The sequence below is a fragment of the Mandrillus leucophaeus genome, unplaced genomic scaffold, assembly GCF_000951045.1.
Source record: "Mandrillus leucophaeus isolate KB7577 unplaced genomic scaffold, Mleu.le_1.0 Scaffold46, whole genome shotgun sequence".
Classification (NCBI taxonomy): Eukaryota; Metazoa; Chordata; class Mammalia; order Primates; family Cercopithecidae; genus Mandrillus; species Mandrillus leucophaeus.
The window spans coordinates 2408645-2432816 of record NW_012104920.1 but is presented as its reverse complement, the minus strand read 5'-3'; the positions used below and the strand labels follow the sequence as shown (position 1 = coordinate 2432816).

The window sequence follows — 24172 nt, the reverse complement described above, 5'->3', positions numbered from 1 at the left end:
TACAGCTAACAACTTACTATAGCACACTAACATAAAGATCACCTTTCTATTTGTGGATGAAAATATATGGCGTAGGGGAACTAATACTAGCATGGGAGTCAGAAGACAGAATTTGATCTCTAGCTCTCAAGAAAAATAACTGTCATCTCTCCAACTTTTGCTTTTCTAAAAAAGCTTAATCCGTACAACAGCAGTAAAACCCATTGCAAAACATACTGCCATAGACAGGTTCAAATGGCAAAATTATATGGTACCACCATGCAAACTTCAGAGAGCTATAAAATTGAGATATCTTTGTCACCAGTGAAAAAAGAAACAAAACAAAGTTTACTGGATTTGTCCATGCTGATTTATAGGTGATCTCATCTATCTAGAGAAATATAAGAGTAAGAACACTATCAATTCCTGTCTAATGCATGCCAGTTGTGATTTCTAGAACTCTCTAGCTGTATCACAAGATTTAAGGTTCTGATTCCATATACTGTACCTTTAAGTGTTTCTTCTTTTCTAAAATCCATCTAAATTAAACACTGATATTCTAATCTAAGAATGCTTTACTGGTTTCCTTTTCTATGCTAATACATTTTTTTCTCAAATGGCATGGGCCAGGGAATGGCACATTCCGTTTAGTTAATGAACCTGGTTTAAAGTTGTTATATGTTTTATATTCAAGTCACCAATTTTTGAAGTAGTGAAATACGATAACATAGACTAGACTGTAAAAATAACAAAATAAAAATAAGTGTTTCTTCTGCCCTCTGCAAAGCTTTTAATTCACTAGGTAATTGCTTTGTCTTGTATTCTCCATAAATCCTAACGAAACTAGGTAATAGTAAGCATTACTTCCGATACACCTCTAACAAAAATTGGAATCAATTCCATACCTCAATTTGTTGCAGAATATCTATAACCACATCAGGAACAGAAGGGTCCGCATCCAGCTTGGCAGAACAAAGCGAAAGCTGGCGAATAAGGCTGCCCAGTTCCCTATACCGAGCAGGAAGTGGATGCTCCCCTCGGTCAGTAAACTGAGTGACAAACATCTGTAAGGCCCGAATGGCTCCTCGATGGGCAGCCGCCAGCTTAGACATTGCCCATGACTGGTAATAAACAAGATGAGAGAAGTCATTTCCATACTCAGAACTTGCTAACAATCACCCAACTTCTAAGAATATGTATAGCCTGTCTTCTTTCTGTATAAAGTGCTTTCTATTGTGAAAACTTTCTCATAGTAAAGTGAGTTTAAAGTTTAAAGTTTTCCAGTGACAGTCTTTTCCTTACTATTCCCAATTTCTTACACCAGCAGCAACAAAAATAAAAATCTATTTTTTAGAACCTGTTCCTTGGAAGGCAACCATATTCAGAATATTTAAAGTGCTCGCTCCCTCACTAACAGGTTTCTACAAGTACTGAAAATAACATTAGTGCAGAGGGCCCTACACAATACTAACAAAACACTGGGAAATGTGATTTATAAGTAATTTATAATATTCATATTTATAAATATTTTTAATTTATAAATAATTTAATAAATAATTTAATTGCAGCATACCTTCTTAGTGTGTTTAATTTTATGTGGACTCAATTTATCCAATTCTTCCTGGATTTCTTTTACCTGTTTTGTAAAGGAGAAAAAAGAAAACTTCATACCTTTCCATGGATCTTTTTTGTAGAAAAGGATACATCGATATATCTCATCTTGTCCAAATATAACCATTATTAATTCAAGTCACTTGAAAATGAAAAAAGGCTCTTCATTCATGTACCCAAAAAACAGTTACTGATTTCCAGTTCAAGATGGTAAATAGGCAGTGTTCACCTTCACCCCTTGGTCCCCAGTGTAATATAATAGGAATTTAACATGAAGGAGTGAAGGTGGAGGTGACTCTGGAAACGCAGGCGGACCGGATCGTGAAGTCTTACACCCCACACTGAAGAGTTTAGCTTTCATCCTCTAAGTTACAGAGAGCCACTAAAGTCTTTTAAGCAGAGGTCTGACATGGTAAGATTCATGTTTTAGAGCAATCTCTATGGCAGCAGTGTAGAATAAGAACTGAAAATAGAACCCAAAAGAATACAGTGCAAAACCTAACTCAGGCATGCTCTTTTCAATGAAAAAGTACAGTTTTTGGTTCAAGCAATAAGGCTAACATGTGACTTCAGTGACCAGAAATGAGTAAAAGGCTTACTAATGTATAAGGCATGAAAGTCACAACAAACACTTTTTTAAAATCCATCACAACGTAAAGAATGTAAATGCCTGTGTATCAGCCACTAAAGGTGTCCTCAAAGACACTTAACATGGTCTTTACTCTTTGCTGTTTACCAAATTATTTACTATTACAAACTTCTATACATTATAAACATGAAATAGATGGGAAGCTAACAAGGTCCCTTTTCTCTAAGACTGGGGTCCACAGCTAGGACCAAGGGTTCAGGGTAACTGATCCACCTGACTTCCTATGCAAAAATATGTGCTATATAACGTATAAGCATCTTGGGGGTGGGAAGGAGAGGCTTTTAATAGATTCTCAAAGGTCTATGACCTCAAAAAGTCAAGAACCATTGTTTAAGGAGTTTGGCCACACCCACCCACCCACACACACACACACACACACACACACACACACGCAGATTACAAAAAGAATGAGAATTATTTGCCCATGTGTTCAGGAAATTGAGCCTCACAAATCTCTCAGAACTCATATGGGATACTCCAGTGCTCATCTTTCTGAGACCAAAGGAAAACGGAGACTCTCTAAGGAAGCAGTACACAAGGCTGACTGCCCTGCTTCTCCCTGAACTTTTCACACCTGCTGCTGGAGCATGTAGAGCATTCGGGCAGAGCGAGCAGCTTGCTCCTGTCTCCTGACACGGATTCGACGTTCTTCATCTGGATCCAAAGCTTCTTCTAGTCTACCTGAAAATATTAATAGTTTTCCCCAAAAGTGGATTATAAACCATATATTAAAACTTAGAAAGACTTCGATTACTTACAGAAATAATAAAGTTGAAGATCTCTGGTTTTATTAAGAAAAAAATGAAGCTATCATAACACAAAATTTCATTTTTCATCAGCTAAGAAACCAGCAGTAACTGGTACTGTGTACTGACTGAGAGATGGAAGGGATATGAAGACATTTAATCCATCAAGCTCCCCTCCAGCCAGAATTCCCACTGGACAGCGATTTCACTATGAGGCAACTCTTACTGTTTTAAAATTCTTTATATTGAGCCAAAATCTGTTATTCTTGCTATTTTTTCAAAAACTTTTTATTGGCCTGTTGTTATGTTTAGCAAGATTAGTTTTACAATGTAAAGAAGACATTAATAAATGCCTATTGATCAGCCACTAAATATGTCCTGAAAGACACTTAACATGGTCTTTACTCTTTGCTGTTTAATAGAGAATAATCAAATGTTGAATTCAAAAGAGAAATTCCGGCCAGACATGGTGATTCACCCCTGTAATTCCAGCACTTTGGGAGGCTGAGACGGGCAGATCACCTGAGGTCAAGAGTTCGAGGCCGGCCCGGCCAACATGGCAAAACCCTGTCTCTACTAAAAATACAAAAATTAGCCAGGTGTGGTGGTGTGCACCTGTAATCCCAGCTACTCGGGAGGCTGAGGCAGGAGAATTGCCTGAACCCAGGAGGTGGAGGTTGTAGTGAGCTCAGATTATGCCACTACACTCTAGCCTGGGTGACAAAATGAGACTGTCTTAAAAAAGAGAAGAAGAAGAAAAAAAAAAGATACTAAGATCGCATCTTATCATAATCTTTTGTTTTCTTTTTCTTTCTGAGGCAGAGTCTCACACTGTTACCAGTCTCACACTGCAACCTCCACCTCCCGGGCCAAGTGATTCTCATGCCTCAGCCTCCTCAGTAGCTGGGATTACAGGTCCACACCACCACACCCAGCTAATTTTTGTATTTTTAGTAGAGACAGGGTTTCGGCATGTTGGCCAGGCTGGTCTCAAACTCCTGGCCTCAAGTGATCCGCCTGCCTCAGCCTCCGAAAGTGCTGGGATTACAGGTGTGAGCCACCATGCCCAGCCTTAATCTTGATTTCAAAAGACAAGTCCTTTCTCTAACATATTAAGATAGCAAGTCTTAAAATTATTTGAGTGCCTAGAGTCTTCATGCATTTCTCAGGAAACATACCCTTGTACACACTGGTGCTCTACATCTTCAAAAGACTGGTTCAAAGAAATTGTTTCTGGAAAACTGCCTGAAGGAGATGCAATCTATCTCTTCCTTCCATGCTGTGGTTTCCAAATACACTTACACAAATTCTTATACAAAACTCCAATATAGTCCAATTATCAAAGAAAAGGGAATCTTCAATTAGTAAAAGTGTATTTTATAAGTTCAAATTTTTCATATTTACTCTTTAAAACATCAAACAATGCAAAGAATATAAGGCTGTTTTGAAGAAAGCAAAAATCTGAAGTCAGAAGTTGTACATACAGATGCAGTCTCATGAGACCTTATATGTCTAATTATTTTCATCTCGTTTGGGCTGCATGGTAGGGAGGAAATCCGGATTCACATATTATACGAACACAAATGGAACGGGCTTAGGTGGGGGGGTTTGAAGGCTCCTTGCAGACGATTTCTGATGCAGCGCTTGCAGCTATCTACAAAGCAGCATTGGGAAGCACAAATGGGCCTTCGGGGCTACTTTAAAGGGGGTCTGCAGCCAGGGGCCATCGCAAACTATTATTCGTCCATGAAAGGTTAGGTACAGAAATTAAAAGCATACATTTACGTGTTTCCATAGCAGTTTGCCACTACCGTGACATTTTTATTATAGTTCACAAAGTACTGACTTATGACACACTGAAAATGTATGTAAATAAAATAAACCAACCCAGTCCTTCCCCACAGAGGCTTTGAAAGCTCTGTTCTAACAGCTCCCCGGTATTAGGCCAGATCACCGTTCTAACAGCTCCCCGGTATTAGGCCAGATCACCGGAGCAGTGGGCCTTGTGGCTTTGTTCCCCTGCTCGCAGGGCTTCAACCAAAGTGTGCAGGGGGCCATGCCACAGGCTGACACTAAGGAATGTCAAGAGAAACAAGCCACAACATTTCTGTTACTTTTATACTGGAATGTTTTTGAATTGTTCATGATATTATACAGCACACTCTTGAAGAAGACCTGCAGGAGAAATTTCTTTCTGGCCTTAATATGTGGAATCACTGTTTTCCTTACACAATTGTTTTCTTCCGTCTTAGACTTTGTAAATTCTCCAAGTGACTGAAGTCCCCTCTTTAGCTGGCTCCTAGGAAGCTCGGAAGCAAATCTGTGACTCATCCCTAGTAAATGCTTTTCCTTTCCTTTTGCTTCATTTGCCACAATGTCGTCATGTGCATTTTTGTTTTATCTCATTCAATCACAGGTATTTCTTAAGGTACCTTAAATTCTTTACATAAGATGCATATATGTACATATGCATAAATTAAATTGAAAATGCAAAAAATAATTCTAGACTATGTACTGCCCTAGCGCAACAGTTTCTTTTGATGCTCAACTCCATACCCCTTGCAGTCTGAAAGCTGGGCTTGATTCCCTACTTGTTAGTTATGGTAACCCCAAATTCTCCACGAGGAACCAGTCTTCTACTCAGCAGGGAAATGCAAGGGCCCTGAGAACACTGCAGAACTGTAGAAAACCATATACGATGATTAAACTTCTTCCTTCCTACCCTGTGCTCATTTTACACATATACCCACAACTTCCCTTGTCACTGGTGTGTACTCACCTAAATACTGCCCAAGTGAGAACTGGTTTTACCTATAATATAAATACTTTATGCTCTTTTTTTGAGCAAACTGAAAAATAATTTTCCCAGAAGAGGGAAAACATTATAGGATAATTTGCACTCAGGTCCCAGAAGACCTAAGGTTCACCCAACATTAACGCCACCTCCTAGGCTGGGCCCTCAGTCAGTGCACATTCGAAGGGCAGCCACAGTGAAAAAGTTCTTTCATGTCCCTCCGCTGGAAAGAGGAGCTGGGGGAAGACACTGTTCAAACTCTAAGCCTAACTGTCTTGTCCTGAGTGCTCACACTCCAGTGAACCAACTCACAGAAGGAAGGAATGAAACTGCTGTAGGGGTTAACGGTCCTCAAGGAATGCATTTAAACTACCCCATACTCACAGCCTTAAATCAAAGAAAAGAATCTAATTTTTCTCACCTTTTTTCGTTACCTCTTCAATTCTGTGGATACAACTGCTCAGTTCTTTCTGGAGTCGCTGGACTTCTAGCAGGCTTTTCTGTTCACTTATGCTTTTGTGGTCACCTGTCCTGGGATGAGGCTGAAGTCCCGGATCACGGGTGGGTGGTGAATTTGGCACAGTGAGATCTGACTGGCCTGGATGAGATGAGTAAAGGTATACCTTGGCACCCGAGCTGGAGATTTCTACTTTGGACGGCTGGTGGCTGCACTGACAGGCTGCTTGACTCTTTGATTCCTTCCTTTCCACCCTGTGGTCAGGTATTTTACACTTAGTATGTCCACACTTCCGAGAGCTTTGAGGCTGACTTCTGAGATGATGTTCTTTTATATGTTCTTCAAATTGTCTGCGTTTCACATCTCTTCTGGCTAGGTGGACAGCATAACTAAGTCTCTCTTCTGATATGACAGAAAATGACACAGAACTGCCTAGGTCAGGACCAACTCTACAATCTGCATCTTTACAATGGTATGATTCATTGTATGAGTGCTTCAGTTTTTCAATTCTAATGGCATGCGGGCAAGAATATCGGATTGCCAAGTTGCTTGAATGTGTAGGAACATTCCTATTAAACTGCAGCTGGTTCTTTAAGAAGCAAATAAAAGCAGACATCAGAAAAATTCCATACTGCACAGTTGGTACATGTCTATAACCAAATTTCTAAAATTTCGCCCTCAGATCATTAGTGCTAAGAGGCATTTTTCTATTTTACTGATAGACACAGCCACTCTCCTACACCCTTGGGTTCATCACATACCCCTGGTTCTATCCTACAATCATCCAGTCCCATACTATTATCCTTCTGTTTACTAATGTCATACTGGGACCCACTTCTAAAAGTCGACCCAGAAAGTTTCAAGCAGCAACCACTAAGTCCTTCAATTTCCCAGTTATGGACTTCTGTCCTATTTCAAAATGTCAGGCCCCAGCAAGTGACCAATATAACCCACTGGAGCTTTCTTAAAATTTGTTCCATGGATAGACCCAAGCCATCTGATAATACTTCTTCATAAGCCTTCCTGAGACTTCATTTGGTGGCTGGATCCATCTTTTACCCTGCCCCTAAGTGTACCTCACTTGAAACAGTCTACTTATGCTTTCTTACACAGGCTCAAGTTTTTGTCAGTTTTCCTCATAATAAATACAAGTTTTGTTTCATTTTGCACTTAAACATAAGCATGTTTCCATATCCCTACAGTTTTTATTTGTCGTTGTTGCATTTTCTAAAATCAATGAATGGTCTTTTCATGCTTAACTATAATGTTATTATTAAACATTTAGATTGTTCCAGTTTTTCCACTAATAGAAATATTACCTCAATTAATATCTCCATGCATTTAGTTTTTTAACCTTTTAAAATCATTTCGTTAGGATAAATGATCTGTTCCGGGATTATCAGTTTAAAGGAAAGAAACGATTTTATGGCTTTAAATATGTACCCTCCTTAGGCCTTCCAGAATGAACCTGTCAAAGACAGGTCAATAGCATGAGGAGAATCCATGCCTACAAATTCAATGAACCCAGTCCTGTGATGCCTTGACCTTGGAGATGACCTCCCCAGCTCTCACAATCAATGTGTTTATATAATCACAGCCATCAAGAGTCACTTAAAAATAATCCATTGTGACAAAACTTCAGGAAAGTATTTCGGATTTTTTAAAAGTAGTTAAAAAGCTCACTAAAGAGAAAACAAGTAGTTACCATCTGAAAGGTACATAGACTGATGAACAGTGTTGGTCATTTGAGGTCAGGAGTTTGAGACCAGCTTGGCCAACATGGCAAAACCCCATCTCTACTAAAAACTATACAAAAATTAGCTAGGCGTGATGGCACACGCCTGTCATCCCAGCTACTCAGGAGGCTAAGACACAAGAATTGCTTGAGTCTGGGAGGTGGAGGTTGCAGTCAGCCGAGATCGAGCCACTGCACTCAAGCCTGGGTGACAGAGAAGACTGTCTAAATAATAATTATTATTATAATTATTGAAGTACAAAAAGATCAAAATTCAATAAAAACAAGGAAAAACATATGAGTAATTTACCAAAAAAAAGGTCCTTAGGTACATACGAAGATGTCCAATCTCATAACACAAGTTAAAAATACATGGAAATACCATCTCTTACCCAATCGATTAGCAAAAATTTAAAAGTATAGTAATACACGCTGTTGGTGAGGCAGTGGGAAGCAGGCACCCTCACAGAAGAGGTGCTGGTGCTCATGCAAACTGGCATAATTCTTGTGGAGGGGAATTTGGCAATCGCTAACAAAAACACATGCATTCATCACTTTTTTTTTTTAATTAAAAAGCTTTAGAGCAGGAAAGAAAGAAAAGACACTTGAAACAGACCCAAGCAGGCAACTTGGAGGACAAGTGTCACATTTACCTTTTGACCCAGGAGTCTCACTTCTATGAATTTACCCTGCAGACACACCGCCAACAATATGTATGTATAGGGTTACTCTGTGCCATATTGTTTGTAATTGTAAATTATTAGAATCAATCTGAGTCCCCATGGAGGAGAGTAGCTAAATAAACAATAGTCTATCCACAAAATGCAGTAAAACGAAGATGTAAAAAAAAAATGAGGAAGATCTCTGTGACACTTCTATGAATTAATGTGGCGAGATTGGAATATATTGTTTAGCAGAAAGCACTAAGTGCAAAAAGTATATTTATAATATACGACCCTTCATGTAAAAAAAAAAGACACAAGAAAACATATATGCGTCTGAATGGCTTGTGCAAAAAGAAACAGAAAACAAAAATCAGAGACTAATGAGACTAGTTATCTACAGGTAACCGGTAGAAATAGGATGGAAAGGACAGAGGGAATGGGGTAGCAGATAACTTTTCTGAATATATCGTTTCGTGTATTTGGAACCATGTTAATGTTTCACATATACACGAGAGACAGGAAGAAAGAAATGAATGAATGCAGGGAGGAAGAAGGAAAGGAAGGAAAAAAAAATCCATTAAGGATAGTGAAAAACCCTCAAATAAATACCAACAGAAATCAATGAACCAAACTGAATCTCAGATAAATAACATAACCACGCTAAAAAGTGAATATGAAAAAATTAACCCCAGTAACTTTTGAACATAGTATTTGGACTATATGCCGTCAGGCTAAATTTAGACAAATGTACTCTAAATAAATACTGAACTCTAATTTTGCAGGCTTCGTTTTGAGCAGAGACACAGATTACAATTCAGAAACGACTTTTTGTACATTCTAGAATTGAGCAAAAAAGTAAATATATTGTGGATAATGAGAGCCAGCTTTCATGCTCTTGGACAAGGGAGTTGGAAATACGTAGTGTTGGATTTGAAATGGAGGTACTTGTGTGAACTTGTGAGTTTTAATGCAAACATCTAGGCAGACAGACACAGAAAGATACATAGAAACGGAAGAAGGGAAGAGAAAGAAAGGAAGGAAGGAAGGAAGGAAGGAAGGAAGGAAGGAAAGAAGGAAGGGGAAGCAGATGAGAAAGTGTACATACAGATATGTGAGTATGGATGTGCATTTATGAATGTGTGTACATGTATGTATATGCACACAAGTATACATCTATTTCCTAGTTGTCCTCTGAGAGGGCCTAGAAACAGTGACAAAACAGTATCAAGGAGCACATCCAGCCCCAGATAGTGATTTTTAAAATTTCATTCTCCACTGAAGAATCAAAGTCTCCTTGGATAAACGGTTAATTCCAGGGCCAGGACAAGGAAAAGACAAGCTGAGCCTGGAATAGCTTTTATTTATTTATTTATTTATGAGACGGAGTCACCCAGGCTGGAGTGCAGTGGTGCAATCTTGGCTCACTGCAACCTCTGCCTCCTAGGGTCAAGTGATTCTCCTGCCTCGGACTCCCAAGTAGCTGAGATTATAGGTGTGCACCACCATGCTTGGCTAATTTTTTTGTATTTTTTAGTAGAGATGGGGTTTCACCATGTTGGCCAGGCTGGTCTTGAACTCCTGACCTCAAATGATCCTCCTGCCTTGGCCTCCCAAAGTATTGGGATTACAGGCACGAGCCACCACACCCAGCCTTGGAGTGTCTTTTTACACCATAAAGTGGTCAAAGACAGATGAGATCACGTCAAAGAGACACTGAGGCCAACTCGAAGTGGCTCTCACTGGCTAAATCAGAGACCATTTGAACATCAAAATAAATATCTGCACAACAAAATAAATAATGGGAATAAAAAATAATACTGAGTCTGTGCTGAAATAAGTAAGTAAGTACTAGGAAAAGAAGGGAAAGTTCTTCCTTATAGTAGTAAGGCAACAAGTAAACGTAGAAGGAAGGGTAAAATTAGAAATCCCCATTTGCCAACCATCATAATAAAAAACTGATTCAGGCAAAAATACTAAAAGTAGTTGGTGAAAGTTTGAGGTGTTAAAGAGACATTAACATAGTCTCCAAGACAAATAATTACAAAAAGCAAAGGAGTAACTTTACAATGAAAAAACTAGGCAGATACCACCTTAATCAAATGATGGAAGTCCACACCGCTAGTGCTGGGACTAAACTGGCAGCATGTCCTTCCTGATAGGGTGCACTGAGAAGCACTCAGTATCATTCAGTGGTTCTCCTGCCAAAAGTGCATGACCTGAACGTAATTGTGAGAAGACATCAGGCAAATCTAAATTGAGAGAAAATCCACAAATAACTAGCTTATATTCTTAAAAAAATCAATGTCACAAAACATAAAAACAGACCCAGGAATCAGACTAAAGGAGACTACAGAGGTATGACAATGTAATGCACGTTATGATCTTGGATTTTCATTTGCTATAAAGGACACTATTGGGACAACTAACAAAATCTCAGTAAGGTCTGTATATTACATGATAATATTCACTTAATGTTAATTTCCCGATTCTGATAATTGTACTATGGTTATATAACAGAATTCTTCATTTTTAGGAAAAAAATACTTAGAGGTAAAAGGGCACCGTGCCTGCAATTTACTCTTAAATGGTTTAGAAAATAATATATGTGTGTACAGAGACAGTGAGAGAGAGAAGGAGGGAATATGTAGCAAAATGTTAGCATTTGAGGAATCTGGGAGAAGAGTATCCAGGAATTCTGTGGACTATTCTTGCAGCTTTTCATAATTTAAATTTCATTCTGAAATTTACGTCAAAAAATTATGTCAAAAAAATTTTTTAAATTTCTTTGTACACCACGATAAGATATTATTCAACACTCACCAGAATGGCTAAAAAGACAACAACAAGCGTTGACAAAGATGTGGAGCAACTGGAGCTCTCATACATTCTCAGCAGGAACGTAAAACGGTACCACCACTTTGTAAAAAGGTCCAGTGGTTTGTTATAAAACTAAATACACACCTACTCCATGACTCAGCAATTTCACTGTTAGGTATTTACCCAAAAGAAATGAAAACATGTTCATAAAAAGATCTGTATAAGAATGTTCATAGCAGCTTTATTTATAATAATCCCAAATTGGAAGCAGCCCAGGTATCCATTAATCGGAGAATGGATAAACAAACTATGGTATACTTATACTACGGAATGAGAAAAAAGGATTAAAAAGGAATAAACTACTGATACATGCAATAACATGGATGGATCTCAAATACTTTACAGCTAGTGAAATAAGTCTCAACACCAAAAAAAAAAAAAAAAAATCCCATTTATATAAGGTTCTAGATCAGAGAAAACTGATCTGTGATGGAAAAAATAAGAATAGTGGCTGCCTCTGGAGGGGAGGAGTGGGGACTGACTAGGAAGGGGCATTTAGAGAACTTTTTAGGATAATAGAAATGATCTGAATCTTGATAGAGGTATGGGTTACACATATGTATGCATTTGTCAAAACTCAGCAAATGTGAAAAGATGTACACATTGTAATGTGTACATTACACCATTTCTGATATAATATGTATATTGAAAGAAAAAAAATCAGTAAATGGGGTGAATTCTTTTCTTCTTTTTTGAAATGGAGTCTTGCTCTGTTACCCAGGGTAGAGTGCAGTGGCACAATCTCGGCTCACTGCAACCTCCGCCTCCCACGTTCAAGCGATTCTCCTGCCCCAGCCTCCTGAGTAGCTGCGATTATAGGTGTGTACCACCACACCTTTTTGTATTTTTAGGAGAGACAGGGGTTTCACTATGTTAGTCAGGCTGGTCTCGAACTCCTGACCTCAGGTGATCCACCCATCTCGACCTCCAAAAGTGCCGGGATTACAGGTGTGAGCCACTGCGCCCGGCCCTAAACAGAGTGAATTCTAATGTGCAATATGCATGCGGAAGTAGTTCGGGTATTCATGTCTGCAATTGATTTTGAAATGTGTCAAAAAATAAGATGGATTGATGGATGGATCTCCAGAGGGATGACTGAGGGACAGATATGCAATGAAACAAATGAGTGAAATATAATGGAATCTAGGTGTTCATTGTAAAATTCAACTTTACTGTATTTTTTAAGATTTTCATAATATAATGCTAGGGGAAAAGACATTTTTGAGACAACTGAGTAAACCTGAATAAAGGCTGGTTATTGGATAACAGGGAATTTTTTGGGTCTATTTTCTTAGGTTTAAGAATAGTATTATGATTAAGTAGGAGAGTTCATTTTTGGAAGAAGTATTCTCAAATATTTAGAAGTGTCATGACTGCAACTTACTTTGGGGTGATTCTGCAAAAATTTTAGAGACAGATGGTTGAGTAGGTAGAAAAACCGACAGAAAAAATTGTCAGCAATTGCTGAATCTAGGAGGTGATTTCAAAAGTGTTACCTTGTCCTTTTCTCTCAAATTTTCTTTATGTTTGAAATATTTAATTAAAAAAATCAGGCAAAAACAGAACTACCTGGGTCTGAAGAACTGTGGGATCGCTCCTCCCATCAAGTTGGGTCCTAGGTGCTAGATGAACACAGGTGGAAGCTGGCTGGCCTGGTCCCATCATGGCAGGTAGTACACAACAATAGTGACAGCCTTGTCATCAGGCAACAGTCTTCCCTAAAACCATTCCTAAAACGAAGCAAAGTCACTTCAGACCAACAGCGTTCAAACAAGGGAAGAGAATAGATAAAACACAGTGCCATGTGCCTGTAGCAATATACTAGAAGTAGCCAATAGCAACCTCATACTGAGAGTGATTGCTTAAACACAGGTAAATGATAGTTTCTTCCATTTATAAACACAACCACACTTTGGAAGTTCCCAATATCAAAAAAAAAAAACAAAAAACAGGGGAACACTTACTATTTTAATAATAATCTCTTGATCCCTTTCCATTCCACATTTCAAATCTCAAAGGTCTCCAGCAAGACGTTATTCCCAAAACAGAGCTTTGCCATGGTAGACTAGCACGTCCCAGCAGGGTGGTTTCCGGACACGCAGTCTATACTAACAAGTCTTAATACTAGTCAGAAAGCAGTATGCTTCACTGTACTGGGTGGCCCAAAGGCACACAACGCTCAACGACTCTAAGTAAACCTGTAGCATCAGAATTCCTTGATTCAAGCCAGGATCTGCCATTTGGAGAGCTGAGTCATCTCTTTCAATCTTCATTTCTCCCCATCTTTCCCCCACCCTACATATATGTATACAAGATAACAGATATGAAAGCACTCGGTAAGCTGTCAAGGGCTATACCCTTATCATTGCCTTGCCCTACTCTGAAGGCCTCATTATAGACTTTACTATCCCTGCCACTCACATACTGATCATGTATAGTGTTGTCTCATACTGTTATTTACCTATTTCACATGTGTATGTCGCATCTTCCCAGCCAGACAAGGAACCTTGAGGGGAAGGGCCTTGTCTTGCTCTTCTATTTCCCATAACAAAGTGCTTTGAGCGTAGTACACGATTTAGCGTTTGTTAAGCCGATTTTCTGTGAACTGACTAGTTTTAAATCCCTGGGGAATTTGTTCTCTCAAAAAATCTGCTAGTAAATCAATTGGGAAATTCAAGGTTTAAAAAAAAACCCTAATTTAAGCTTTTGAATAAATCCAAAATTTGCAGACTAGACTTGCTTAAAGACAGATACTTCTTAGGAATATAAAGACAGCTTCTAAGAGTCCTTATTTCTAAGGCTGTAGACACACGGTGAAAAAAGCAGACGGGAGGAGGCAAACGAGCGAGGCAATCCCAACTGGCTTGACATCGGCACGGGTTGCGCGGCTGGAGTTGCAGAATGAAGTCTGCAGAAATGGGGCCCAGGGATCTGCAACTTCTGAATGGTCAGTACTTTCCCCTGGCTGCTTCTAGGTGCCAAGGGCCAAACAGTCCATTCTCCACTAGGAAAAAACTAGGTGAGCCCCACAGTTCCAGGATGCCTCAAGTGATGCTACATACACACATACACACACACACGCACAAAGTCCAGGGACACCCAGCCCTAAACTGTCCCCCTATACAAAGTTCTGGGACTCTCCTTGCAATCTGGCCCTTTCCCACTGCTCCAGGAAACTTCCCAATTTGTCCCTCTACATACCCTGGTGCATCTCTACAAAAACCCTCTCTCCCCCATGCCGAGATGCCCTTACAGCCTGTGCTTCATCCACAACCCAGGACAAACCTCCCCCTAACCTGTTCCCTCCCACAGAGCCCCAACTTCTTCCCTACACACACTACTGGAACGCCCCCCTCAATCTAGCCTCCCCCACATAACTCTCTCCCAAATTGCTCCCTCTCACTCTGACTGCAGACACTTCTCCAGCCAGCCTCCTCCCACTTGGCTGTAGGTGGTCTCTGAAATGGCCAAGGCCTATTTCCTCTCTTGAAACTGGGGGTACCCCCACAGCTGTTCTTGTCCCTGACATGTCTAGAGCATTCTCAAACGCCGTTTCTTCCCCCACAGACCTTGGACAACTCCATAACCTGGTCCCGGGCACATAAGTGTGAGATGCCCCCACAGCCTGGCTGCTCCCGGCCAGTCCCAGAATATTCCCACCACCTGTCTCATCCTCTGAAGCCCCCACTCCCCCTGTGGACTGTCTCCTCAGCATGGTCACACCTGAGACACCCACATCCGCTTCTGCTCCCGAGGACCCAGTCACCCACACCGCAGCAGGTGTGCGCCCTGCCATGGGAGCTCCTACAGCTGCAAGCACCCCCAGAGGCATAGGCACCCTCCCGGCCTCGGGAATGGCTCCACTGTGTCTCCTTCTCCACAGGCCTGAGACACCTTCAGAGCCTGTCTCTCCTTCCACAGGTCCAGGAACCCTGGCAGCTGTGGGCCCCTCAGTGGCCAGTGTCCTTGCCCATATGCCTGAGCAGTCATCCCCAGAGCCGGTATCCCCTAGCATCGGCCCAGGGAGCCCGGGAGCTGTGGGCACTCCCACAGCCATGGAACCTCTAGCAGCTACAGGCCTCCCAGCAGTGTGCCTTCTTCCAGACAGGCCAGAGACACGCTCAAAGAGGGTCCCCTCCCCCACAGACCCCGGAAGCCGCACAGCCATGGACACTCCTGTAGTCTGTCTGCCTCCCAACAAGCCTGAGACACCCCCAGAGCCAGTCTTCTCCCCCATGGGCCCAGGCATCCTGGTCGAGGTGGGCACCTCCATCCTTGTGGGACCCTTGGCATCTGCAGGTCCACCCACTGTCTCTCCTTTGCCCCACAATTCTGAGCCAGTTTCCTCTTGCACAGGCCTAGGCACCCTGGGAGCCACGGGCACCCCACTAGCTGCAGAGAGCCCCACAGTGCCAGGCACTCCTGCAGTTTGCTGCCTCCCCGACAAGCCTGAGAAGCCCCCAGAGCCAGGCTCCAGCTCCACAGAACCAGGCGCCCTAGGGGCCAGAAGCACTTCAGTGGCCACAGGAGTCCTTACCCTCTGTCTCCGTCCCCAAGGTCTTGGGATACCCCCAGAGTCAGTTTCCTCCCCAAGCCCAGGCCCCTCAGGTGCCACAGAAACCCCAATAGTCTGTCTCCTTCCCCATGGGCCCGAGAAGGCCCCAGAATCACAATCCTCCCGGCCAGACCACAGCTCCTCCCGAGCCACAGGTCCCCCGGAAGCCAGAGAGATTCTGGCAGCCCGAGCCCTTTCCCACAGGTTCCAAATGTCTCTGGAGCTGCCTTCCTGACACACAGGGCCAGACGCCCACACAGCAGCGGGCACTCCAGCAGGCGCCTTTCCAGAGCCGGGCACACCCAGCGCCACGGGGACCCCTGCTGTGGCACACCTGTGCTGGGCCACATCTGCTGCCCTGGGTATGCCCACCATCTCAGACACCCCCACAGCCTGCCTCCTCCTACACAGACATGAAACAACTCCACAGCCAGCCTCCTGATCCACAGACCCAGGGACCCCTAAAGCTGGAGGCCCCAGACTCTCTGGCTCCCCCACAGCCTGCCTCCTTTCCCACAGGCTCAGGACATTCCCACCACAGGTCTCCTCTCCAAGCCCAGGCACTGCCTCGGCTGGGGGCCCCGCAAGAACTTGCTGTCCATCCCACAGGCCCAGGGCCCCGCTGTGGCTCAGCTCTTCTCCCAGGGCTCCAGGTACTACCACAGCCTGGGGCACCCCTACCACCTGTCCCGCTCCCCACAGTCCTGGGACATTCACACAGCCTGTGTCCTTCCCCAAGGCCCTGGGTACCCCTGTAGCCTGTTCTATCCCCCACAGGCCTGGGGCACCCCCAGAACCTGCTGCCTGCTCCCCAGGACATGATGGCTCTGCAGTCTGTGCAGCTCCCCGTGACCCTGGATCACCCCCAGAGCCTGTCTCCACCCACACAGGCTGTCCCCTTTCCCTGAACCCTGGGTCACCTCCACATCTAGTTTCCTCTTCAGTAGCACAGGGCACCCCAACAGAGTGTCCCGTGCCCCACGGGCCAGGCATACCCACAGAGTCTGTCTCCTCCCCAGCCTGTCTCCTGTAACACACACCTGCGGCACCCACAGAAGTAGGCTCCTCCTCCACAGCATCGGACACCCCCACGGCCTGTCCCCTCCCCCATACGCCAGGGGTGGCCCCACAGACTGCTTCATGTGCCAGAGCCCCAGGAATCTGCGGGGAATGTCCTCTCCCCCACAGCCCTGCAGCACCCCCGCAGCCGAGCTCTCCCTCCACGGCTCTGGGCGCTCCCACAGCCCCAGGCCACCCCACGGTCCCAGGCTCGCCCACAGCCTGTTCTTTTTCACAAGGGCCTGGGACAAGCCCATAGCCTATCTCCTCCCCAGTCCCAGGAATCCCCACAGCTTGTCCCCTCCACAGGTGCGGGGCCATCTCGGAACCTGACGCCAGAGCCCCAGGCACACTCACAGGAAGAGGCACCCTCCCAGCCTGTCCCTGTCCACAGAAGCCTAAGGTTCTCTCGTAAGCTGCCCCTAAGCCCAGAACTGTAGGCCCTGAGGGGGCCCGAGGGATCCCCCTTGCCTGGCCCTTCACCCAGGGCCCTGTAAGACCACCACGGCTTGTCTCTACCCAGGAAGCTCGGCCAGGAACACCCCTTTCGACAGGTCCCTCTCCGACAGGCACGGGATGGAGCTCGACTCTACTTCCTTCCCCACATCCCGAGGCGGCCCTCATAGCCTGCACCTTCAGCCACAGGTGCAGAATGCTCTCATGGCCCAGAGATCCTGGGCGACCTTTTCCCTCGCAGCCCCGGGGACTTCTATCTTCGGCCTCCTCCTCCCCAGACCCGGTCACCCACACAGCCCCGGCAGGCCCCACCACCTCGGGCTCCCCAACAGCCCCATTCACCCACACAGCCCCAGGGTCCCTTGCAGCCTCGATGGAGCCTGGGGGGCCAGGAGCTTCCAAAGCCTCATTCGCCCCGGCGGCATCGGCTGTCTCCGCCGCTTGTCTCGTCCCCCACGGGCGCTGACAGCCCTGCGCCCTTTCTGCACTCACACAGCGCGTCTCCCACTCCAAGGACCTCGCCCGGCGCCTTGCACCACGGCCCCGGGACGTCCCTGCGCCCCGTCTCTTCCCCCATGGCCGCCGAACTCCCCGCCCCGACCTGCTGGGCCCCACGCAGCGACCCGGCATCTTAGCCGCCTGCTCTCCCCGGCGCAGCCTGGGCAAGGCCCCACGGCCAGTCGCCCGGCTCATAGCTCCAGAGCAGTTCCCTTCCTCGCTACCGCGGCCCTGGGTTGTCTTAGCACCTCGCTCCCTAAGCTGCTCCACACAGGCACTCACACACTCAGCTCCGGCCTCGCAGCCTTTCTCCCTCCTAGCCCCTCACCCATCCCACCCCCGCCCAGTCTCAGGAACCCGCCCCCAGTCCCAGGCCCCCCTAAAGCCTAGACGGCAGAAAAGGTAATTGGGGGGACAAAACAACAAAGGCTTTCCGAGTCAGATCTCCTCTCCCCCAGGTCCATGACTCAAAGCAGCTTCCCAGAATCCCCCCTAGCCCCATCCCGAGCCCACCTGGCTGGGGCGAGGCGCCGCTACCGGGAAGCGGGCAAGGGGGGCCCCCAACTAGGCCGCGCTTCCGGCCGCCCGCCCAGTCGCCATAGCAACAGGCGCAGGGCGGCTTGGGAGCCGTTGAGACGCCGAACTACTGAAGGATCCAGGTGTTGCCAGGCGTTAAGTTTTGCAGCCAGTGTCCATGGGGTCGGAGCTGGGACTAGATTAGGGTAGAGGCCTGGGCTTGGGAGTGCAGCGAGCGCAGAAAAATCTGAGAAACTAGGGCAGAAAGCCATGCGGATGGATTGTGGTCCTCAGAGGCTCCCGTACTCTTCAGCGTCGCTGGCTTCCGCAAGCTCCGCCCTCTCGCCCATCCGGAAACAGCCTCGCCCCGCCCACGTGGGCCCCGCCTGCAGCAGCCAGACGTGCACTCCTCCAGCAGCTGCTGCACGTCGTGCCAATGGCCCGCTACGAGGAGGTGAGCGTGTCCGGCTTCGAGGAGTTCCACCGGGCCGTGGAAGAGCACAATGGCAAGACCATTTTCGCCTACTTTACGGGTTCTAAGGACGCCGGAGGGAAAAGCTGGTGCCCCGACTGCGTGCAGGGTGAGGCCGGGATTCGGGGGCTGCTGTCCAATGGAAATGGCAAGAAGGCCGAACCTACGACCAGAAAGGGGACTTAGCAGAGGCAGAGTCTTGGTTCCAGACATCCGCGGGGCAATCTAAGCTGTCCCCATGTCAACTCCTATTAAATTCTACCCCGTCCTGCCAAGAGCGCTCTTCCTTTTACCATTTAACCCGGATGATCTTGGAATCTAGTTCCTTAAAACTTCTCACTCCCCCAGTACCATTAGAGTCTTACAGGATACGTGAGTTGGTCAGCAAATACATGTGCTTTCCATTGTTATGGGCGCGGTGGTGCGGGGGCAAATCGGGACTGGGATTTGGTCTTTACCCTTAACGTGGCTCTAAGACCAGAAGTGAACACCTGACTTTTGCTGACCGCTTCAGTTAGCTGCAGGTTAAAGTCTGAGTACTTACCAAGACTGGGGGAAGGGGAAAAGAACACTGTTTATCAGTGCCTGATTCTGGAGTTGACGTGCGATTATTTTATCTCAACTTTTTTTAAAGCTGAACCAGTCGTACGAGAGGGGCTGAAGCACATCAGTGAAGGATGTGTGTTCATCTACTGCCAAGTAGGAGAAAAGCCTTAGTAAGTGGCAACGTATAATCTACTTCACAGACATGCACAGATTGCAAACTGAGGCGGGAAGGGCCTCAGGGACACGCACCCAGTTTCTGTGTTATAAGGCAATGTCTCACAAGTTAAACAATTAGAAGCTATTAAATACAAATTTAAAATGCCCACCTGAATTAAGTAAGGGTAATTCAACGAATTTGGTCTGGTGTAAGCTCAGAACTTAGCTGGCTTTACTTTTATATCTTAGTCACACTTTAAAACTTTGCACAGGGTAATTAACAAATTAAGCCATAGTCCACAAGGTTTTTTAAGTGTTTGCAAGAACAGTGATTACTAAAAAATTAAGTGTAGGAATATGTCAAATATTAGGCAAACCGTAATAAACCAAGTAAATTTTTTTCATGATCACTTTTTCTTTTGGAACAGTTGGAAAGATCCAAATAATGACTTCAGAAAAAACTTGAAAGTAACAGCAGTGCCTACACTACTTAAGTATGGAACAGTAAGTATCTTTAAATATGCTGGGCCTGTAATTCACTGTCAAAACTTTTAACTTGCTGTGGATCCAGATTTGAAAAGATCTTGACATGTCATCTCAATTCCATTGCTGTTGAGAGTGCTGCTGAAAGTCCATTCCTATGGCCAATCCCAATACACTAATAATGTAAATATCTAGCTATTAGGTCTTTTTCATGTTAAGTCACTCTTTAAAAATTCTATAGCCAGAAAGTAGGTTGACTCATAATTCCTTAAAACACTGGCATCAACAGTTGTTTTCTATTTAATTCATAATTCTGGTTAAAAAGTAAGGGCACCTCTTCTAGTTCAGTCATGCCCCTGGGATCCTAAATTAAAGAGCTGAGGGGAAGAAGAGGGCACTGGGCTTGCTGTTTCCTGTTTTAGTCTGTGGAGCTCCTGGTATTTGGGGTTTAAGTCTCTTCAGCCAAGTATGTTAGTGATTCATCTTACAGCAAATATCTTGATTCTTTCATAAAACTTGTTATAACTAGTTGATAGTTTCTGAATTGCATAATTTCTGTGTTCAAAGATTAGTGTCATTCAAGGCAGAACCTATTCCACTCCTAATAACGTTTTATAGGAGTAGTGAAGATTTGACTGTTCTTCTCTTACAGCCTCAAAAACTGGTAGAATCTGAGTGTCTTCAGGCCAACCTGGTGGAAATGTTGTTCTCTGAAGATTAAGATTTTATGATGGCAATCATGTCTTGATTTCCTGATTTGTTCTAGTATCAATAAACTGTATATTGCTTTGAATACATGTTAGCAATAAATGAGGTTAAAAAACTGGCATGTGTCTAAACAGTAGAGTGCTATTAAAATGCCCATGAACCTTTAGTTTGCCTGTAATATATGGATATTTTTAAGATACAAACAAGTCTTCAGAAGTAGCAGTAAAGGCTCAAAGGAATGTATCATTGAAGGTGACGGAAATACCTAAAAACTCCTAAAGGCGCAGAGCACACCTTCCAAATCTTTCAAAAGATCAGGATCTTTTATTTTAAATTCTCTGCATCTGCAAAGCAACTGATATTCCTGAAACCCCTTCTTTGATTTTGGAACGTAGAACCTAACCTCACCACTGAAGGAAGCATATTACCTCTAATCCAGCCTCTGCTTAATTCAGGCAGTTTTGTTTTGTTTATGAAAAAACCGATCCTGAGCACTAGAGGCAGTTCGTTTTACGGCTCTCTCAATGTGCTTTACTTGGGATAAGGCAGGTGGCGGAGAGGGGCTGGAGAGAGGCTGGAGAGACTGTGTAACCCAGTGGTGGGAAGAACTCCAAGCTGGAGTCAGTCACACTGATTCTACCACTTACTAGCTGTGTAACCACAGGCAAGTTACCCGCCCCATCCAAACCTCAGTTTTCTCTTCTATAAACAAGGTTCTGAGAATAAAATGAGAATTCAAGGAAGCACTTAACATAGCACCTGGTATGTGGTACCTCCCAAATCAATGTTTTCCCAAATGAGCACAAGTATTTGAGGCTCCTCATGTTTGTTCTAAAGTCAAGAGTCCAATTAGTAATTAACCACTAGTTGTCCTGCCATGACTAGGTCAAATGAGGCCACAGTGATTCTTAAAGCCACCTTGCAAAGCAGGTAATACAGGTATTGCCTGTCCTGCAGAATTTGAGAACCTTTATGCAGTTCCTATCCTGTGATTTAAAGAGGTCACTGACTCCGCTACTCTCACTACATAGATAAGAGTGGTAGAGTAGTTGATCTGAGAGACAGTAAGGTTCCAGGAGATGGCCTTGCGCTACTATATGTCAGGAAGAGCTAGCCTTAGAATTCAGTATACTTGGTGGCCCACCCCTACCCCATGCCCCAGTGCCTCATTTGGTCTAAAGCACCTAACTTTTCCATTCTTAATCAGCTGATTATGCTAAATGTATACAAAAGAAAACACCTTACAAATCCACAGGGAAATCAAAGTAGACCAATTCAGGTTTAAAAGAAATAGTCTATTAACAATAAAAAGTTGGATTAAAAAGCACACTAAAGGTTCTAGGGGCTACCATAATAAAGGTAGATAGGAAGAGTTTTCATTTTTTGTCTTCACTGTACAGAAGAAATACATTATATACATGTATTGAGAGCCTCATCTGTATCCGGTTTTTCATTTTCCCGACGTGTTATTTTGCTGTTGCTGCTCTGCCAAGGCTTGCTGAAGGCGCATCCGCTTCCGGGAATAGTGCTGCCAATGTAGAATCTGCTGTTCATCAATGAATTTCGCACACTGAGCATTCACCAGCTCCTTTCGGAAGTGTTCGTATTGGAGCAGCTCTAACATGTGTAAACACTGAGGGTACCTGGGTTTAAGTTTATAAGTAAATGAACAACATAATTTAAGTAAATAATGCCAAGGTCTAATTAAGTTATTCTCTTAAAAATGATCTTGTAGCCTACCATTTCTTTAACAGTAACTTAGTACACACTGGCAGCATAGGGTGTTTTCCCTGATTGGTCATCAAAGGTCAGTGTTCAGCAATATTTTCGAAAGGGAGAAGGTTTAAGTTCAGAAAGATTAAATTTAAACTTGCTCAGGACCACACAACACAGTAACTGGTAAGCAGAGTGAAAATGTAGGGACAAACCATGCTATTCCCTTCTAGTGGTTTCCAACGTGAAGAACATGAACATATTTTACTAATTCTGTGTTTAATTGATAGTTCTTTGTTTTTCCATCAATAGTGATAAAAAGACAACTTTCATTTAAAAGTGAGTTGGTTTGAAAGAGAACTATGCACATACATTATACTCTTGTTGTCCACAGGGATATACCAACTCTGAAATTAGATATACTCTAGGATTGGACAAGTAAATATACTGTGGATAAGGACAGCCAAATTTCTGGCTATCAGAAAAGGAGTTATAGACAAGGAAAGGAAAAAGGCTAGAATGAATCCTGTGTTACTGAGCTGGTATTGAAAACATTATTATGTACTTAGGGCTTTTAATATAGGTAGACAGGATAAACAGATGTATACATGTGTGCATGTATACACATACAAACATAGAGTTCTTGAGCTTTGTGTACTGAGAGGGCCTAGAAGCAATGACACTGTGGTACTAATGAACACACAATGTCCAGATTGTGGTATCCAAGGAGCAGGTTTCCTTGGAGAAAAGGGGATTCAGGGATAAGAGAGGGAAAGTACAAGATGAGCCTGGAACATTACGTAGTGCCAGAAGAAAAAGTGCTAAAAATTATTGGGACGATCAAAAGTATTCAGGAACCAACTTGAACCAATCAACTCCCAGTGGCCAAATCTAGAATACTCAGAGCAAGAAAATACATAATTCTAATTCACAGGATAAAAATAAGAATCCAAAAGTCCATACTAAATGGATGTAAATTTCTTTAATAAAATAATAAATAGAAAACAAGGGAATGTACTGCCTTACAATCGAATTCCAAACTAATAAATGCAGAATGACAGAATTCGAAAATCACCACAGTAAAAAATGTTTCAAACAAATATCTTCAAAAGATGCTAAAATGGGCATGTAATATGATATTTACATAGTCTCAAAGGATTTCCCCATAAGATACTTATTAAATACATAAGGAAAAATAGTAACTTAATATGGAGAAACCTAGAAGGTACCACCCTCAACCAAGTTATCAAAATTAATGTCACCAGTAGTGGGACAAATAGACTTCATGTGACTGCAGATACATGAAGGATACAAAATCATTTCTGTCATAGTCATGGAAAAGAAAAGACCACTGAGATGAAAGGAGACTAAGATGTGACAGCAAAATGCAACATACAGGCCTAGACTGGATCCTGTACTACATACAGCACCCCAGCAGGACAACAGGCCTGGACTAAAGCCCATACTACATACAGCACCCCAGCAGGACAACAGCCT

The 24172-nt window shown here is 43.7% G+C and overlaps 3 protein-coding genes across 6 annotated transcripts in view; 1 reads left to right on the top strand and 2 right to left on the bottom strand.

Annotated features, from left to right (window-relative positions):
• The window catches only part of KIAA0753 (KIAA0753 ortholog), a 65506-nt gene extending 46626 nt beyond the window's left edge, over positions 1–18880 (bottom strand). The window contains exons 1-6 of one of the 3 annotated variants that reach the window (XM_011994648.1): positions 18595–18880; positions 13083–13243; positions 6201–6825; positions 2814–2920; positions 1553–1615; positions 885–1100 (exon numbers count right to left, since the gene is read on the bottom strand). In XM_011994648.1, the coding sequence (XP_011850038.1) occupies positions 885–1100; positions 1553–1615; positions 2814–2920; positions 6201–6825; positions 13083–13178 (1107 nt within the window). In that variant the 5' untranslated portion in view covers positions 13179–13243; positions 18595–18880. Of the gene's footprint in view, positions 1–884; positions 1101–1552; positions 1616–1650; positions 1733–2813; positions 2921–6200; positions 6826–13082; positions 13244–13974; positions 14744–18594 lie in introns of those variants that run through there. The other 2 variants (XM_011994649.1, XM_011994650.1) reach the window with 2 other exon arrangements.
• On the top strand, positions 18716–21128 carry TXNDC17 (thioredoxin domain containing 17). The gene is made up of 4 exons (XM_011994651.1): positions 18716–19178; positions 19704–19785; positions 20200–20275; positions 20907–21128. The coding sequence occupies exons 1-4, from the start codon at positions 19034–19036 to the stop codon at positions 20973–20975; spliced, it is 372 nt and encodes a 123-aa protein (XP_011850041.1). The 5' UTR covers positions 18716–19033; the 3' UTR covers positions 20976–21128.
• A 1089-nt stretch (positions 21129–22217) lies between these two features.
• Positions 22218–24172, bottom strand: part of MED31 (mediator complex subunit 31) — a 10703-nt gene continuing 8748 nt past the window's right edge. For both annotated transcript variants that reach the window (XM_011994654.1, XM_011994653.1), the window contains exon 4: positions 22218–22605. In XM_011994654.1, coding sequence (XP_011850044.1) covers positions 22413–22605 — 193 coding nt within the window. In that variant the 3' untranslated portion in view covers positions 22218–22412. The remainder of the gene's footprint in view (positions 22606–24172) is intronic.

Coding starts and splice junctions, on each gene's coding strand:
- TXNDC17 (XM_011994651.1), top strand. CDS start 19,034: ATGGCCCGCTACGAGGAGGTGAGCGTGTCCGGCTTCGAGGAGTTCCAC. Junction 19,179..19,703: donor GTGCCCCGACTGCGTGCAGG/GTGAGGCCGGGA, acceptor CTTTTTTTAAAG/CTGAACCAGTCGTACGAGAG. Junction 19,786..20,199: donor CAAGTAGGAGAAAAGCCTTA/GTAAGTGGCAAC, acceptor CTTTTGGAACAG/TTGGAAAGATCCAAATAATG.